Source organism: Mustelus asterias, chromosome 10 (genome assembly GCF_964213995.1).
Source record: "Mustelus asterias chromosome 10, sMusAst1.hap1.1, whole genome shotgun sequence".
Classification (NCBI taxonomy): Eukaryota; Metazoa; Chordata; class Chondrichthyes; order Carcharhiniformes; family Triakidae; genus Mustelus; species Mustelus asterias.
Window position 1 is genome coordinate 110285853 of NC_135810.1, and position 19870 is coordinate 110305722.

Consider the following 19870-nt stretch of genomic DNA (forward strand, 5'->3'; position numbering starts at 1 on the left):
AGTCAGACACTTTAGGAACATTTAAGCGGTTATTGGATAGGCACATGGAGCACACCAGGATGGTAGGGAGTGGGATAGCTTGATCTTGGTTTCAGATGAAGGTCGGCACAACATCGTGGGCCGAAGGGCCTGTTCTGTGCTGTACTGTTCTATGTTCTATGTAATTAGAGGGTATGCTGGGCACAGCTTTCAAGAAGCCGCCACTTTCAGCGCCATCTTGGATCAAGTGATTTTCAGGTTTGTGTGATTTCACTATAGTGTGCGGAATATGAGTTGAAATAACTATGGAAATCATTGGCTGGATCTCAGAGTTTGCCTAAAAGCCATCAAGACAAAGAATTCCTAAAGGAGTTGGTATAAAATCCTGGACTGGATTCACTGTTAAAAGTAAAATGGATGATTTGTATAAAAGTCATTTGTAAAACTTGGACTGGAATTCAGAATGAAAACTGCTAAGCATAGCTATGAGAGAATTTTTTAAAGTGTATTTTTGAGAGTAGAGTTTGGAAACTCTCATATGACAATCAGTTGGAAGATTCAGAGGAGAAAATCACAGACAACAACTTGACTTCAAATGGGTATTTGACCACAGTCATCTTGCATGCATCAAAAGGACTGTGTGTTAATGAGACCACTGTAGCTTTAAATCGACTGTGTCAGCCATGTTAATCTTAAAACCTGTGCATATTTGTTAAGCCAAGGGGGTGAGTGGGTAAAAGGAGTATTGTATCATAATCCAACTTTTTCATGTTTAATAAATGCTTTTTTCTTGTTGTTAAAACTAATTAGCGGTCCTGTGACTCTATTCCTCCATGTTTGATTTTTTAAAAACTAAAAGTTATGGCCTTTTAAGCCAGGGTTCCATTTTGGGATCTTCCCATCCAATTAGAACACCAACTGGGATCATAACAACTTGTTTACATATTAAGCAGGAAATTTGCACATTTTGAATAAGTTTGGCTTTTAATTACCACAATATTCCACAGCAACAATATTAAAAATGTCATGCATCAGAATAAAAGCAACTGATTTTAATAAAACTCCCATCCCAAATTTTTAAAACATTCCTCTTCCAAAGGATCAAGTTTACACGATGGATGATGACTTCGTCCTAGGTAAGATAGAGCTGACATTTACTTCAAAATAGAGTATATGTTTGTACATCTCCACTTCCAGTGGCATCAATAATCTAGCATCCACCGAGTGCTGCAGAATATTTACCATTAACATTCTATTTCACAGACTGGTGGCTGTGCATTTAAAATTATTAATCCTTACATACAATAGATTTTATTGCATGAATTACAACTCTCAATGAAACCAGGTCTTGCAAATTTCCAGTCTATTCACTTCCACATGGAGGATATAAAGAAAAGAGCAAGGACAATACAAGAACAAGGAGAATTTCACAGTAATTTCATTGCAGTGTTAATGTAATTCTTACTTGTGGCTAATAAATAAACTTTACTTTACTTTTCTGTGAGCTTAATTATATATATTCTTAAAAACTGCAAATGAATGCCCAAGTACACTTCCAGTGCAAGTTCCTGAAACATCAGTTGTAGGGATGTATTTTAGTGTTGCACAGAGTCATAAAGGTTTACAGCATGGAAACAGGCCCTTCGGCCCAACTTGTCCATGCCTCCCTTTTTTTAACCACTAAGCTAGTCCCAATTGCCCGCGTTTGGCCCATGTCCCTCTATACCCATCTTACCCATGTAACTGTTTAAATGCTTTTGAAAAGACAAAATTGTACCCACTTCTATTACTACCTCGGGCAGCTCATTCCAGACACTCACCGCCCTGTGTGTGGAAAAAATTGTCCCACTGGACCCTTTTGTATTTCTCCCTTCTCACCTTAAACCTATACCCCCTAGGTTTAGACTCCCCTACCTTTGGGAAAAGATGTTGACTATCTATATGCACATTAATTAACTCATTAACAACTATTTCCTACATTATACTCAGTCGTGTTACACTTGCCCAATTGTCCATTCTTTACTTAGGTCTGGATCAAACATTTATTTAAAACAACACTTGAATGCAAGATCTAAAGGTGCTTTCTAGTGTCAAAATGGATTTATTTATATTGCAAATCTTTACCTGGTAATCCCGCAGCATTTCCAGAGCCTCCTGTAAGTGATTTTAATGCAAATTCAATATTCTTCCGGCCAAATCCCATTTCCATTAGTTGAGCCACAATGGGTAAAGGTGGAGGGGGAGAAGGCTTGCGCTTCTTGTGTTTTATTGGCCGTACAGGCTGCACCGTAACAGGTGTTGTAGCCTCACTTGAGCTGCTGTCATCAAATACAGGTGTAGATGGATGGGTAGACTCCACTGCCAAGAACTGACAAACAGCAAGGGCTGCCGCCTGACAAAAGAGATATAATGAAGACCAAAATGCTTAACAAAAACTACATGAACAAAGATACGACATGTGGAACCAGATGATCATTCCTCCACTGTTGCTGGATCAAAATCCTGGAACTCCATTCTTAACAGCACTGAGAGCTTACTTGCGCCAGATAGACTGCAATGATTTAAGGCAGTGGCTCTTCACCACCTTCTCAAGAGCAATAAGGGATGGGAAACAAATACTGGCCTTACTAACGATGAGCTTGACCCATGAAAGAATTGTTAAAAATATATTATAGTACCCTCTCCTCCCTCTCTGGCCTCCATATAAGTCAGATAGAGTGCGCTCAAGGAGTGTTCCATCTAACGTGGCCTGAACCAACTTTTACAGTCCTCTGGACTCAACAGTCAGTCATAGCTCACAACCACAGCCCCATTTTCTTTCATATTTCCTTGCTGGTTTGGTTTTTCCTCTCGTTTCACTTTTATAGTCTTTATTTTTACTTTGGGCAACAACTATTTTACCATTCACAACTCTCCTAAGCATATACCTTTCATTTTTTTTAAACTTGTCCCATTAGCACTCCCTTTGGCCTTGTAGTATACAACCTTTTGTCTTTAAATCATCGACTTCAGGAAGCGTAGTGGAGGGCATGCCCATCTGCATCAATGGGAACGGAGCAGAAATGGTCAAGAGCTTCAAGTTTTTAGGTGTTCCGATCACCAACAACCTGTCCTGGTCCCCCCACGCGGACACTATAGTTAAGAAAGCCCACCAATACCTCTACTTTCTCAGGAGACTAAGGAGATTTGGCATGTCAGCTATGACTTTGACCAACGTTTACAGATGCACCATAGAAAGAATTCTTTCTGGTTGTATCACAGCTTGGTATGGCTCCTGCTCTGCCCAAGACCGCAAGAAACTACAAAGGGTCGTGAACGAAGCCCAGCCCATCACTCAAAGCAGCTTCCCATCCATTGACTCTGTCGACACTTCCCGCTGCCTCGGGAAAGCAGCCAGCACAATCAAGGACACCACGGACATACTCTTTTCCACCTTCTTCCATCGGGAAAAAGATATAAAAGTCTGAGGTCACGTACCAATCAAGAACAGCTTTTCCCCTGCTGCTGTCAGACTTTTGACTGGACCTACCTCGCATTAAGTTGATCTTTCTCTACACCCTAGCTGTGACTGTAACACTACATTCTGAACTCTCTCCTTTCCTTCTCTATGAACGGTATACTTTGTCTGTATCGCACGCAAGAAACAATACTTTTCACTGTACACTAATATATGTGACAATAATAAATCAAATAAATCTCTCCAGTCCTCCAACCTATCGTGAACCTTCCCCCCCCTCCCCTCCTCGACCGCCGCCTCCACTTGCTTAAAGTCCATCACATTTCTAACTTTTCCCAGTTCTGATGAAAGGTCCATCAAACTGAAATATTAAACCGGTTCCTCTCTCCATAGTTGCTGCCAGACCGGCTGAGTATTTTCAGCAGTTTGTTTTTAATTTATTTGTGGAATCAGCCACAAACAGAGCTGCGAACAAGGCCTGAAGCCCACTTGCACCTGATATTGCTCCAAATGGACAAGGTGCTAGCAGCATCTGTGTAGGGACACAACATTGTACAGTTAATTGCATGCATCCTATCTTGTTTGCATTTGTTGACCCCCACTTATACCTCATAAGGAAGTAACAGTCACATTCCCCAAGCTCAGTTGGTAGCACTCTCGTCTCTGAGTCACAAGGCTCTTGGTTCAAGTCCCACTCCAAGGCTGCCACTCTGGTGCAGTATTGAGGGAGCACTGCAGTGTGGGAAAGGCCACCTTTCATATGAGACATTAAACAAAGGCCCCATCTCCCTGCTTGAGTGGGCGTAAAAGATCACATGACATTATTGCAAAGACAAATAGGAGAGTTATCCCCTGCGTCCTAGCCAACATTTATTCCTCAATCAACATCACAAAATTAAATTATCTGGTCATTTGTTGAGTACATATTGGCTGACGCATTTCTACAGTGAGACCATGACTACACTTTAAAATGTACTTCATTGGCTGTGAAGCAGTTTGAGATGTCTGGCAAAATGCACTATACAAATGTCAGCAATTTTTTTTTTTTAAAGTGCCAGGAGGCCTTTAGTGTAAAGACTCCTCAGAGCTTTGTGCGTGTTTTGCGACGATGAACTGCGCAGAGGAAAATCAGTGCTACAAAAATGAGACGAAGAAAAAGCTACGAGACTCAAACAGAGCGACCCTTCTCAGGGATCATGCCTGCAGTTGCACCATATCCTTCAATTCTTTCTCTCTCCCAAAGCCGCCTTTTGAGCTGCCTACTTTGATGTTACCTAAGGAAATGCAAATAAGTCGAACAAAAACAATCGCTTTCTAAGATTGGAAGTTTGATAAAAATTTAACATTCTGCCAGCAAAGAGTTGAGAAAGGATCCAAAATGTGGGACAATGGGGAACAGAGACCAATTATACACAGGCATTAATCAAACTGCAGAGAGGTCTCGGTGTAGTTTTCCAGAATTCTTCCATTGAGAACTCTCATTTCTCACAAATAATCTGAATGAAGAGCAGCCAACCGCAAACAGGCAGTGTTATTTATGCTTCAGCTGGGAGGCAGCATGACATGTTTCCAAATGATTTACTTCCCAATTCGATAAGCAATAAGTATCGCCTCTCAGCAAATAGTTTCCTGTTCAAATCGACACAAAGGAAAGCATTTGCAAATAGGCTGAATGAAAACATTTGGTTCCTAGGATTGGAAGTTTGATGAAACGATTCCAAGAACGCATGCAGCACCCTCAGCTCACTGGCACTATGACACTTGCTAGACAATTTGTGATAAGCTCGCGACAAATGGTCCATTAAAATTGGGTGGTATTTTGATTTGATTCATTGTCACATGTATTTACAGTGAAAAGTATTGTTTCTTGCATGCTAGACAGACAAAACATACCATTCATAGAGGAAACGAGACAGTGCAGAACGTAGTGTTGCAGTCATAGCTAGGGTGTAGAGAAAGATCAGCTTAATGCAAGGTAAGTCCATTCAAAAGTCTGACAGCAGCAGGACTTTAGACTTTTGTATCTTTTTCCCGACGGAAGAAGGTGGAAGACAGAATGTCCAGGGTGCCTGGGGTCCTTAATGATGCTGGCTGCTTTGTCGAGGCAGTGGGAAGTGTAGACAGCATCAATGGATGGGAGGTTGGTTTGCGTGATAGACTGGGCTACATTTACTACCTTTTGTAGTTCCTTGCGGTCTTGGGCAGAGCAGGAGCCACACCAAGTTGCGATGCAACCAGAAAGAATTCTTTCTATGGTGTATCGGTAAAAGTTGGTCAGAGTCGTAGCTGACATGCCAAATTTCCTCAGTCTCCGAAGAAAATAGAGGCGCTGGTGGGCTTTCTTAACTATAGTGTATAGTGGCATGGTGAAACAGTGGTTAGCATTGTTGCCTCACGGCGCCAGGGGCCCGGGTTCAATTCTGGCCTTGGGTTTCTGTCAGTGTGGAGTTTGCGTATCTGCGTGGGTTTCCTCCAGGTGCTCCTGTTTCCTCCCACAGTCCAAAGGTGTGCAGGTTAGGTGGATTAGCTATGGTAAGTGTGCAGAGTTACGGGGATTGGGCAAGGGGGTGGGCCTGGGAAAGATGATCTTTCAGAGAGTCGGGTGCAGACCCGATGGACCAAATGGCCTCCTTCTACGCTGTAGGGACTCTAAGTAAAATTAGAGCGCTTTTTATCCATAAAAAGAAATTCAGACTTTTGTTTAATAGGACAAGCTTAAAAATCAAACCTCAAGCTCCTGTCTGTCAAATACAGCTTTCACTGGTGATGGCTGGGTAGCTGCACTCAGCAGTTGCTGGAGTAAGATCAACGGGGGCTGTGGTCCTTCGGGCGAAAAGTCAGCAGTGTCTGGAGAGGAAACTGGTGCATCCTCTGAAAGGAAAAGATAAAATAGTGGTATTTAAACAAACATTAATAAAAATATTAGGTCGAAGAAAACACGCATCACATATTGGACTGGGATCTTGGAAACCAGTATTCTTAAGGATGTTTCTGGCACTTAAACTACTAAATACAGTCGCTTATCTTAGCAATGCTATTCAGTTGCAGGAATAGGAGAACTAGATTTGGTACTGCAAATGTCAGGACCTGGTTGTAGGGCAGTCTCTAAGAATGGGGCTTAAAATAATCACTGGTTTCGTAACAGTGATGGTCAAAAATGTGTCAAGTGTTGAAATAAATGCAGAATTAAATCGCGTACCGGGTGTCAAAATTCCAGAAGTACTTTGAGATTTACAACGAAGTTTTTAGCAGTTCTCATTTTGCACAAAGGTAAATGCTTAGCTACAGATGTTGATTTCATTTCACAAGCCCTTAAACTTCAAAGTTAGGTTAAAAGATAGTAATAACAGAACTCAATTCACTGGGCTTCGATTTAGTCTACTAAAGCGAAAGTGATCAAGAGGATTTCTACATAACACTTTGTCCGTGTGACTTCCTGAACTTGTTTTGATCTTACGAGAAGGAATTTTCCTGAGTATTTTTCACTTCTCCCAGGAGATTAGATGGCCGTAAGAGCAGGGGGGAGTGCCTGGTCATGGTGCGCCAGGAATTGTGCGCATGAGAGGCTGGCTTGATGGCTGGTCTTTTCCTCCTGCTTATTTTTACTTTGTTTGATGCACTTAGTGAGTTAACTCAATGGTATTTGCGAATTAACAGGGTTTCAAAGACTTGTACAGAAAGGAGGTAGGAGAAAGGGGAAAGGAAATGAGAGTGCATTTATCCTGCACCTTTCACATTCATGGAACATCCCAAATGCTTCACAAACTATTTATAAGCGCTAAAGTGTCGTCACTGCTATCATATGGGCAATTCCTACACAGCAAGGTCCGGTAACAGCAATCGGTTCAGTACCAGATGAACTATTTTTAGTTGGTATCGATTGGGTGATTAATGTTGGACAGGCCCTGGATGATCTTCCCTTGCCTTCTAAGTGCGAGAGAATCTTTTACATTTATCACATCCTCTCATCCAAATGACAACAGCTCTCTCAGTGCAACACTGAAATGTCAAGCTACATGATGAAGTCTCTACAGAAGGGCGGCACGGTAGCACAGTGGTTAGCACTGCTGCTTTACAGCTCCAGGGACCTGGGTTCGATTCCAGGCTTGGGTCACTGTCCTTGTGGAGTTTGCACATTCTCCCCGTGTCTGCATGGGTTTCCTCCGGGTGCTCCGGTTTCCTCCCACAGTCCAGAGATGTGCGGGTTAGGTTGATTGGCCATGCTAAAAATTGCCCTTAGTGTCCTGAGATGCATTGGTTAGAGGGATTAGTTGGGTAAATATGTAGGGATATGGGAGTAGGGCCTGGGTGGGATTGTGGTCGGTGCAGACTCGATGGCCGAATGGTCTCTTTCTATACTGTAGGGTTTCTATGATTCTATGAACCCCACAATCATCTAAGTGTGAGGTGAGATGATTCACTTCACTCAGATGATTGTGGGGTTCAGCCCACCACTCAGACAATCCCACACTTGAAGGATTAGATGTGATAGAGATTCCAAATGAATCCAAATACTCTGAGAGGACATGCCTTGCAATGGGAGATAAAGGGTAACTTGCTGGTCCATACCTGTGGAGAGGGGTCCAGTTTCAAATACAGCTGGCTGTGAAAGAATCTGCCTCAATTTATCCTGATGCATGAGCAAGGCTCGTGCTGCCTTCAGTATATACAATCTCAGCTGCTGGCATCTTAGCAAATATAAATCCACTTGATCTGAATGGAGGAAGGAGGAAAACGTGCGTTAACACTAAACTCAGAAAGCAGTCTCAGGACTAAAATGGTCAACCTCATGGGCAGCAGAATTACACTTCAAACAACAAAGGAAAGCAATTTTATTATGAAAAAGCACATCCAAAATAATACAGGAAGCTATGCAAAAAGCTTATTCCATCTAAGAATATATAGTTATATGCTGAATAAGGATTCAGTACATCACCCACTGAGGTCTCATACAGTACGGGGAGAAATTCGAAAAAGATTCAAACTGCAGTAAGGTCAGGGGAGAACATTTGGGTCCGAAGTGCACTGAGATGCTGTTCCCTAACATATTCAGTAGGGTTGCGGAAGAAATTGTAACTAAAACTAATACAAATCTCAATTCAATGCACAGTTCATCTTTGTAATTGCTGGCTGCACTCTGGCCTGAGTAAGAATCATGATTGCTTATAGAACAACCCAGAACTAAGCCAGTCCAAAGATGCGCAGATTAGGTAAATTGGTCATGGTAAAATTGCCCCTTGGTGTCAAAAGGTGTGTAGGTTGGATGGATTAGCCATGGTAAATGTGTAGGGTTACGGGGATAGGACAGGGGAGAGAGCTGAGATATGCTGTCAGTGTCATGCAGACTTGATGGGCCAAATGGCCTTCTTCTGCACTGTAGGAGTTTTATGATTCTACTGAGCCACGTTAATGGGGATCACTGTACTTGTACATTGTCAAGCATCCTGCGTTTAATTTTTCTAACCTACCTCGCTTAAAGCTCAGCTTTGCACTCTGCTATTTCGGGACAAAAGCCAAAGTTAATATTTTAATTACCTGTGAGGCTCTGGCTAGATTTCTTCACACTTTGCTTCTCAAGCTTGCTCCCTGCTAGATTCACCAATTGAGCCCAGACAGACAGCATTAGGTCGGCAAATGGCAAGTTATTAACACTGAAGGCAGTCACTGGGAGCTGAGGAAAAAACAAAACAAAATCATATCTTCATATTTGGATAAGGGGCTGACCAATCAGGCAAAAACATTCGATATGTTTGGGCGGGGGAAGGGATGAGCAGCAACATATCACCTACCGGTTGTAACTGACTCAAAGGACAAACTCTGTACGTTCGCACGTCGTGGAACTGTACTGTAATTTTTCCCTTCGGGGTAATACGAGCCACGGTTCCCTCTCCAAGCTCTTCATGTATCACCTGACCACCCAACCTCAGGCGTCCATCTACTCCACCGATCACAGCCAACACTGCCATCAGCCCACTAATCTCTGGGTTCTCCGAATCAGGGAAACAATCTTCCAAAGCTGTCTGCAAAGACACACAGTAATATCTTACTGCCTTGCATGAAACCTCATCCAAACATCCTCATAACCCACGATCCAGAGATCCCTTTTCCCAAGGGTAAACAATAGTATAGTCAGAGACGAACAAGCAAGTGACAAGTTCAATACCACTGTATTCTATGTTAGTCCCAGCCAGGGAACCAATGGAAGCAAAACCCAGATTCAGAGTCCTCAGAGTAAAGCTGGGGTTCATAAAGTAGAGAAATAATAAAAGCAAAAAATACTTCTATGGCACTCACCTGTCAAAAAACTTTACATTGGGGGTAAAAAAAAACAATTTGGCAAGGTATTTGAGGAGAAATAGGGCAGCACGGTGGCACAGTGGTCAGCACTGCTGCCTCACAGCGCCAGGGACCCGGGTTCAATTCCCAGCTTGGGTCACTGTTTGTGTGTAGTTTGCGCATTCTCCCTGTGTCTGCATGGGTTTCCTCCGGTTGCCCCGGTTTCCTCCCACAGTCCAAAGATGAGCAGGTTAGGTGGATTGGCCATGCTAACTTTCCCCTTAGTATCAGGGGGAACTAACTAGGGTAAATGCATGGAGTTATGGGGATAGGGCATCGGTGGGATTGTGGTCGGTGCAGACTCGATGGGCCGAATGGCCTCCTCCTGCACTGTAAGATTCTATGATTCTATTCTAAATCGGAGCACCATTATAAGATTCCACATTTGATTGAGCACGAGGTTGATGCCACACAGACACTCATACTCATGGCGATACACCATAGCGACAAACCTTGGGGGGGGGGAGGAGGAGGAGGAGAGAGAGAGAGAGAGAGGAGGAGGAGGATGAGGAATTACTTTCTCCTTCCATGTCTTTTTAGGTGCTGGTTTCACTGAGTCTGAATAGGAATTAGGATTGTAATTCTTATTCTTAGAGGCAAGACATGGGCGGCATGGTGGCACAGTGGTTAACACTGCTGCCTCACAGCGCCAGGGACCCGAGTTCGATTCCCAGCTTGGGTCACTCTCTGCGCAGAGTCTGCACGTTCTCCCCGTGTCTGCGTGGGTTTCCTCCGAGTGCTCCGGTGTCCTCCCACAGTCCAAAATACTTGATGGTTGGGTGCATTGGCCATGCTGAATTCTCCCTCAGTGTACCCGAATAGACACTGGAGTGTGGTGACTAGGGGATTTTCACAGTCACTTCATTGCAGTGTTAATGTAAGCCTTCTTGTGACACTAATAAATAAATTAAAAAACTTAAGCTTAAAATGTTTAAAGCTGTACTTCTGCATTGACTGGTGCAACAGGACATAAAATCAACTCTGCCTCCTACGGTAATTATAAGCACAAGGCAAGAACAAAGGCAAAAAATAAATTTGGTGCAAAGAAACACAATGTTGTACTTACTGCCTCTGGTGCTTTATCTGTCATGATTTCACTGATGCAATTTAGCTGAGAATTAATGTATTCGTTGATAAGTCCGTTCCACTGATTCAGAGAGTGAAGTGTTCGCAATAGTGCAACTATTTCCTCAGCCAGTGTACTGCTGTGGGTGGCAGTCAGAGAAGCTTGAGGTCGAGTCTTCCTTCTTCTCAACATTCCATCTGTGAAAACACAACCAGAAGCATCTTTAACCATATATTTATTTTTAAAACGTTACATATATATTCCTTGATTAATTGACAAGTATGGGCCAGTCTTAAAGGAAGCTCACCTCTCAAGAGTGGAAGGTCAGATGAGCAGGTGCTCAGAAGACTACCCAAAAAAACAAACAGCTTTTCAACAAGAAACTTCATGTCTTTTGATCGTTCATCTCTGTCCCAGAAAGGGAGGACTGCTTGCAACAAGCGCAGAGCCAAGATCTAGCACAGATAGAATAGCAAATATCCATGTTTACAAAAAGCACAATACCAACATGAACCCATGATAACTCATATTATTTCTCCCTTCCAATATGTTTGATTCCATTTTATTGTCCTTCTCTAATTCCATGCCCTTTAATCTTCTCCAATAATCTCCTATGTGGTATCTTGTCATTCTTTTTATTTTTTCATGGGATGACAGCATTGTTGGCTAGGCCAGCATTCGTTGTCCATCCCTAATTGCCCTTGAGAAATTGACGGTGAGCTGCTTTTTTGAACCTCTGCAGGCCATCGGGTGTAGGTAGATCCACAATGCTGGTAGAAAGGGAGTTCCAGGATTTTGACCCAGTGATATTGAAAGAATGGCATATACTTACATGTCAGGATGGTGTATGACTTGACGGGAATTTGCAGTTGGTGGTGTTTCCGTGAATCTGTTGCCTTTGTTCTTTGTGGCAGGGGGCGCAGGCTTGGAATGTGCTGTTGACAGCAGTTTTGCTGTCGTGCATATTATAGATGGTACACACTGTTGCCATTGTGCATCAGAGATGGAGGGAGTGAATGGGTTGCTGCTTTGTCCAGGGTGCTATCAAGCTTCTAGGATGTTCTTAAAGTCCTTATAAAACACATTAACTGCATTTCTGCTACCCACCAAAGCTGTAAATTGTTCCCTTGATAACCTAGTGAATAAAGATTATTCCTGGTGTAACACAAGGCCTTATGGTTACTGCTGTGGCATTTGATCCCAATCGGAGCAGTTGAAGCTTTACAGTGGCTTTCCATGTGTGTTAGATTCAATATGTCAATAGTCATGGTCACACATGCTGATCACACTCTGTCCCAACTCACAACACAAATATCGTGCAACTCACAGCACAAATATCGCAGGGCAAATGCAGACCCCAAAAAACTTAGCACTTTCACAAAACAGTAAATGAATTGAGGAAATTATTATGGTTCTTTCCAAATCAGAATTTTTCCTCTCACATTAGTAAACCAAAAATAAAAACCCTGACTATTGAGATTGAATCTAACACACGTCTTCCTCAACCCGAGACTATGATACATCTCCAAGTGTAAAAAACGAAAATGCCCCATTTGCCAATGTTAATAGTTTTCACCTTGATGAGCAGAGATACTGAAGTGATGAGATTTGGAGGGACAAAACGCTACTTCAGACAAATAGTACATTATGTCAACAGTAACCTAAGCACACCTGGCCTTTAGCTCCTTCGAAGAGGAGTTGTACGATTGAAGTTCTCACCTGTCGCTGCAGTGACACAGCGGTGAACGACTGTTGTCCTTCAACAATCCTAGTTAGCAAGCTGATCCACTGAGATGAGCTCAGAGTACCACACATTCGAGGAGTAAGTGCTATACTCCTGATGAAACCCAGTGTGCACCAGCTCCTGTGCTGTTCTCGGGATACTAATTTGTTTATTGAAGAAGCTAGAAACAACAACATGAAAACGTTAACCTCTCCAAATGAAATGGAGACGTTTTCGGATCCTGCGGGAGATCAACACAAGAGGAATTAAAGCATGCCATCGAGTTTAACAAAAAAGCGAGACATTGGATTAAAGTCAGCTACTCCCATGTTTCAGTGCTACCATTTACACTTTTCAAAAATCAGTGTCCATGTAGTCTCCTGCTTCAAACAACTTAATATTTTGATATGCAAAACTCTTATTTTGCCAATAGAATTACACTTTTAATAACCCTGATCCTCTTTATAGGATGCAAGACTGGGCGGAGAAGTGGCAGGTGGACTTCAACCCAGATAAATGCATAGTGGTCCATTTTGGCAGGTCAAATGGGATGAAGGAGTACAATATAAAGGGAAAGACTCTTAGTACTGTAGAGGATCAGAAGGACCTTGGGGTCCAGGTCCATAGGACTCTAAAATCGGCCCCGCAGGTGGAGGAGGTGGTTAAGAAGGCGTATGGCGTGCTGGCCTTTATCAATCGAGGGATTGAGTTTTGGAGTCCGGGGATAATGATGCAGCTATACAAGACCCTCATCAGACCCCACTTGGAGTACTGTGCTCAGTTCTGGTCGCCTCATTACAGGAAGGATGTGGAAAAGATTGAAAGGGTGCAGAGGAGATTGACAAGGATGTTGCCTGGATTGAGTGGCATGCCTTATGAGGATAGGCTGAGGGAGCTCGGTCTTTTCTCCTTGGAGAGACGTAGGATGAGAGGAGACCTAATAGAGGTATATAAGATGTTGAGAGGCATAGATCGGGTGAACTCTCAGAGGCTTTTTCCCAGGGTGGAAATGGCTGCTACGAGAGGACACAGGTTTAAGGTGCTGGGGGGTAGGTACAGGGGAGATGTTAGGGGGAAGTTTTTCACACAGAGGGTGGTGGGCGAGTGGAATCGGCTGCCGTCAGTGGTGGTGGAGGCAAACTCAATAGGGTCTTTTAAGAGACTCCTGGATGAGTACATGGGACTTAATAGGATGGAGGGTTATAGGTAGGCCTAAAAGGTAGGGGTATGTTCGGCACAACTTGTGGGGCCAAAGGGCCTGTTTTGTGCTGTAGTTTTTCTATGTTTACAATCAGGGCTAGTTCTTGTGTAAGTCTTAACCTGGCAGGGAAAAAAATCCTTTCTATTTTAATTTTTAAATTATTTTACAGGACGTGGACATTGATGCCTAGGCCAGCATTTAATGCTCATCCCTAGTTGCCCTTGAGAAGTTGGTGGTGAGCTGCCTTCTTGAAACCCTGCAGTCCCAGAGGTGTAGGTACATCACAGTGCTGCTAGGGAGGAAGTTCCAGGATTATGACCCCAGGACAGTGAAGGAATAGCAATGTATTTCCAAGTCAGGATGGTGAGTGAATTGGAAGGGGACTTCCAGGTGAAGATGTCCCCAGGGGTCTGCTGATCTTTCCTTCCAGATGATAGTGGTCGTGGGTTTGAAAATGCTACCTAAGGAGTCTTGGTGAGTTCCCTCAGTGCATCTTGTAGATGGTATACATTGCTGCCACTGTTTGTCAATGGAGGAAGGAGTGAATGTTTGTGGAAGGAGTGACAATCAAGTGAGCTGCTTTGTCCTGGATAGTGTCGAGTTTCTTGAGTATTGTTAGAGCTGCACTTATCCAGGCAAGTGCGGAGTATTCCATCACACTCCTGGCGTATGGCTTGTAGATGGTGGACTGGAGTCCAGGAGGTGACTTTCTCACCACATTATTCCTAGCCTCTGACCTGATGCTGGAGCCACAGTATTTCCAGTTCAGTTTCTGGTCAATGGTGACCTCCAGGATGTTGATAGTGGGGGATTCAGCGGTGGTAATGCCATTGAATGTCAAGGGATGACGGTTAGATTCTCTCTTGTAGGAGATGGTCATTGCCTGACACTTGCGTGGCACAAATTTTATTTGCCCCTTGTCAGCCCGAGCCTGGATATTGTCCAGATCTTGCTGTATTTGGGCATGAACTGTTTCAGTAACTGCAGTGTCACGGATGGTGCTGGAAATTGTGCAGTCATCAGCGAACATCCACACTTCTGACCTTACGATGGGAGGAAGGTCATTGATGAAGCAGTTGAAGATCTTTGGGCTTGGAACTAATGATTTATAAGTAATAATCTAAAAGCAAGACAGAGAGCAAGGGAAGTCCAGATTAAACTGCATTTATTTCATTGCAAGAGGCCTGACGGGCAAGCAGATGAACTCAGGGCATGGATGGCTACGTGGGACTGGGATATTATAGCAATTACTGAAACATGGCTAAGGGAGGGACAGGACTGGCAGTTTAATGTTCCAGGGTACAGATGCTATAGGAAAGATAGAACAGGAGGTAAGAGAGAGGAGGGGGAGTTGCACTTTTGATTAGGGAAAGCATCACGGCCGTACTGAGAGGGGATATATCCGAGGGTTCGGCCACCGAGTCTATATGGGTAGAACTGAGAAATAAGAAGGGGGAAATCACTTTGATAGAGTTGTACTATAGGCCCCCAAATAGTCAGCGGGAAATTGAGGAGCAAATATGTAAGGAGATTGCAGATAGCTCCAAGAAAAATAGGGTGGTAATTGTCAGAGATTTTAATTTTCCCAACATTGACTGGGACAGCCATAGTATTAGAGGGTTGGATGGAGAGAAATTTGTTGAGTGTATTCAGGAGGAATTTCTCATTCAGTATGTGGACGGCCCAACTAGAGAGGGGGCAAAACTTGACCTCCTCTTGGGAAATAAGGAAGGACAGAAGTGTGAATGAGGGATCACTTTGGGACCAGTGACCATAATTCTATTGGTTTTAAGATAGCTATGGAGAATGATAGGTCTGTCCCAAAAGTTAAAATTCTAAATTGGGGCAAGGCCAATTTTGATGGTAACAGGCAGGAACTTTCAAAAGTTAATTGGGGGAGTCTGTGGGAAGGCAAAGGGACGTCTGGTAAGTGGCATGCTTTCAAGAGTGTGTTAACCAGGGTTCAGGGTAAACACATTCTTCTTAGAGTGAAGGGCAAGGCTGGCAGAAGTCGGGAACCCTGGATGACTCGGGATATTGAGGCCCTGGTCAAGAAGAAGAAAGAGGCACATGACATGCATAGGCAGCTGGGATCAAGTGAATCTCTTGAAGAGTATAGGGGGTGTAGGAGTAGAATTAAGAGAGAAACCAGGAGGGCAAAAAGGGGACACAAAATTATTTTGGCAGATAAGGCAAAGGAGAATCCAAAGAGCTTCTACAAATACATAAGGGACAAAAGAGTAACAAGGGAGAGAGTAGGGCCTCTTAAGGATCAACAAGGTCATCTATGTGTGGATCCACAAGAGATGGGTGAGATCCTAAATGAATATTATTCATCAGTATTTACTGTCGAGAAGAGCATGGATGCTAGGGAACTTGGGGAAATAAATAGTGATGTCTTGAGGAGTGTACATATTACAGAGAAGGAGGTGGTGGAAGTCTGAAAGCACATCAAGGTAGATAAATCCCTGGGACCTGAAGAAGTATATCCCAGGACATTGTGGGAGGCTAAGGAGGAAATTCCGGGTCCCCTAGCCGAGATATTTGAATCATCGATAGTTACGGGTGAGGTGCCTGAAGATTGGAGAGTGGCAAATGTTGTGCCTTTGTTTATAAAGGGCTGCAGGGAAAAGCCTGGGAACTACAGGCCAGTGAGCCTCACATCTGTGGTGGGTAAGGTGATGGAAGGTATTTTGAGAGACAGGAGCTACAGGCGTTTAGAGACGCAAGGACTGATTAGGGACAGTCAGCATGGCTTTGTGAGTGGAAAACCATGTCTCACAAATTTAATTGAGTTTTTGAAGGGGTAACCAAGAAGGAGATGAGGGCAGTACAGTTGATCTTGTCTACATGGACTTTAGCAAGGCCAAAAATAGTGGAGAATCGGAAGATTGGGAAAACTTTAAGAAACAACAAAGAACGACTAAGAAAGCGATAAAGAAAGGAAAGATAGGTTATGAAGCTAGGCTAGCTCTAAATATAAAAAATAATAGTAAAAGCTTTTACAAATATATAAAAAGGAATAGAGTGGCAAGAGTGAATGTTGGACCCTTGGAGGACGAGAGGGGGGATTTAATAGTGGGAAATGAGGAAACGGCTGAAACTTTAAATAAGTTTTTTGTGTCGGTCTTCACGGTGGAAGACACAAATAGTTTACCGAATATTAACGATAGAGGGTTGGTAGGAGGAGAGATACTCAATACCATTAATGTTACCAGGGAGGCAGTGCTTGGTAGACTAACGGGACTGAAGGTGGACAAGTCCCCGGGCCCGGATGGAATGCATCCCAGGGTATTGAAAGAAATGTCAGAGGTAATAGCGGATGCGTTAGTGGTTATTTATCAAAATTCGTTGGATTCTGGGGTAGTGCCGGCGGATTGGAAAACGGCTAATGTTACGCCGCTGTTTAAAAAAGGAAATAGACAAAAGGCGGGTAACTACAGGCCGGTTAGCTTAACGTCTGTAGTTGGGAAAATGCTGGAATCCATCATTAAAGAAGAAATAGCAGGCCATCTGGATAAGAATGGTTCGATTAAGCAGACGCAGCATGGATTCATGAGGGGAAAGTCGTGCTTGATGAACTTGTTGGATTTTTATGAAGATGTGACTAGTGCGGTTGACGGAGGGGAACCGGTGGATGTGGTGTTTTTGGATTTCTAAAAGGCGTTTGATAAGGTGCCTCACAAAAGGTTCCTGAAGAAGATTGGGTCACACGGAGTTGGGGGTAGGGTATTAGCGTGGATTGGGGATTGGCTATCCGACAGGAAGCAGAGAGTCGGAATAAATGGGTGCTTTTCTGGTTGGCGGATGGTAACTAGTGGCGTGCCACAGGGATCGGTACTGGGGCCTCAATTATTTACCATTTATATAGACGATCTGGAGGAGGGGACTGAGTGTAGGGTAACAAAGTTTGCAGACGACACAAAGATAAGTGGAAAAGTGAATCGTGTGGAGGGCGTAGAAGGTCTGCAGAGAGGTTTGGACAGGCTGAGTGAGTGGGCGAGGATCTGGCAGATGGAGTATAACGTTAACAAATGCGAGGTTATTCACTTTGGAAGAAATAATAGCAAATTGGATTATCTAAATGGAAAGAAATTACAACATGCTGCTGTGCAGAAGGACCTGGGGGTCCTTGTGCATGAGACGCAAAAACCCAGTCTGCAGGTGCAACAGGTGATCAAGAAGGCAAATGGGATATTGGCCTATATCGCAAGGGGGATAGAATACAAAAGCAGAGATGTCTTGCTGCATCTGCACAGGGCATTGGTGAGGCCACAGCTGGAATACTGTGTGCAGTATTGGTCCCCTTATTTGCGGAAGGATATATTGGCCTTGGAGGGAGTGCAGAGAAGGTTCACCAGGTTGATACCAGAGATGAGGGGTGTTGATTATGAGGAGAGACTGAGTAGATTGGGTTTGTACTCTTTGGAATTTAGAAGGCTGAGGGGGGATCTTATAGAGACATACAAGATAATGAAGGGGCTGGATAGGGTGGAGGTGGAGAGATTCTTTCCACTTAGAAAGGAAGCTAGAACTAGAGGGCACAGCCTCAAAATAAAGGGGGATCAGTTTAGGACAGAGTTGAGGAGGAACTTCTTCTCTCAGAGGGTGGTGAATCTCTGGAATTCTCTGCCCACTGAAGTGGTGGAGGCTACCTCGTTGAATATGTTTAAATCACGGATAGATGGATTCCTGATCGGTAAGGGAATTAGGGGTTATGGGGATTAGGCGGGTAAGTGGAACTGATCCACTTCAGATCAACCATGATCTTATTGAATGGTGGGGCAGGCTCGAGGGGCTAGATGGCCTACTCCTGCTCCTATTTCTTATGTTCTTATGTTCTCTGACAAGGTACCACATGGTAGGTTGTTGCATAAAGTTAAATCTCACGGGATCCAGGGTGAGTAAGTAAGTGTTGGAGGCACAATCTTCAAATTTTCAGATGCCCTTTGAGAGGATTGGCTCTAGATGATGCTTCAGGTGAATCTTGAACTGTTGGGGGATTATGCTCATGACAGGCAAATTATGTTTAATATAGGATGTCTACACATACCCAAAATTTAAAGCATAATTACTATAAACTCGCACTATCCCTCCTGTGAGAAATTAGCCTAGATTCTATTAAGCAGCTCCCACAACAATGAGGCTGGAGTTAGGGGTTAAAAATGAGAAAGCAAACCTGCCGTTATATACTCCACTACATCACATAAAGAAAACTAAGCTATCAGCCATGACTGTTTTTACATTCTCCTAATGATAAACAGAGAAGTAAGTGTGCTCCAGAACACTGTCACCGGCTATCTGTTGAAGTTTTTATTGTGCCTTACTTGTTTTATCCGATGCGCCACTCTCCACTAGCATCCGCAAAAGCCCACAGAGTGTTTTGGTAGCTTCATTCTGGACTAGGTCGGAGTGAATTCCAGCAGAGAGTGACAAGGTTTGCAGAAGGTTTACTGTCCCCATCAACAGCATCACAGTTGGGTGAGTGTTCTTCTCTACGGGTTCTGCTTCTGTGAAGAAAAACAGCATCACAGGAATTAGGTTCATTAGTTTTCTAAATTCCAGGATCCTTTCTTTCTCACCCTTGCAAAATGTGAAGAAAGCCCCAGTGTGCAGACTATTAAAGAGCACGTAGAATTAGTCCAAATTGGTACTGTTGTTTCCATGAAGAGACAATGCAAAGAAGCTGAAAGACAAATTGTCATTAAGTTTCTACAATAATGTACAACAAACTGCTTTGATGCCATTCAACTAAATTTTCATCTTCTTGATTAGAATCACAGAATTCCTACAGTACAGTAAGCAGCCATTTGGCCCATCAAGTCTATACCGACCACAATCCCACCCAGGCCCCATCCCCATAACCCCACAGCTTGGTATGGCTCCTGCTCTGTCCAAGACCACAATAATCTACCAAGGTGCGTGAACGAAGCCCAGTCCATCACTCAAACCAGCCTCCCATCCATTGACACTGTCTAAACTTCCTGCTGCCTCGGAAAAGCGGCCAGCACAATCAAGGACCCTGCTAATTGCCCTGACACTAAGGGACAATTCAGCATGCCCAATCAACCTAACCTAATCTTTTGAACTGTGGGATGAAACCCAAGC

The 19870-nt window shown here is 43.6% G+C and overlaps 1 protein-coding gene across 14 annotated transcripts in view; it reads right to left on the bottom strand.

Annotated features, from left to right (window-relative positions):
* Positions 1-19870, bottom strand: part of herc2 (HECT and RLD domain containing E3 ubiquitin protein ligase 2) — a 241926-nt gene that overhangs the window by 85043 nt on the left and 137013 nt on the right. For all 14 annotated transcript variants that reach the window (XM_078222434.1, XM_078222433.1, XM_078222442.1 and 11 more), the window contains 9 exons: positions 19090-19272; positions 12558-12742; positions 11146-11293; positions 10839-11035; positions 9226-9456; positions 8972-9107; positions 8006-8149; positions 6165-6307; positions 2104-2371 (listed from right to left, as the gene is read on the bottom strand). In XM_078222434.1, the coding sequence (XP_078078560.1) occupies positions 2104-2371; positions 6165-6307; positions 8006-8149; positions 8972-9107; positions 9226-9456; positions 10839-11035; positions 11146-11293; positions 12558-12742; positions 19090-19272 (1635 nt within the window). The remainder of the gene's footprint in view (positions 1-2103; positions 2372-6164; positions 6308-8005; positions 8150-8971; positions 9108-9225; positions 9457-10838; positions 11036-11145; positions 11294-12557; positions 12743-19089; positions 19273-19870) is intronic.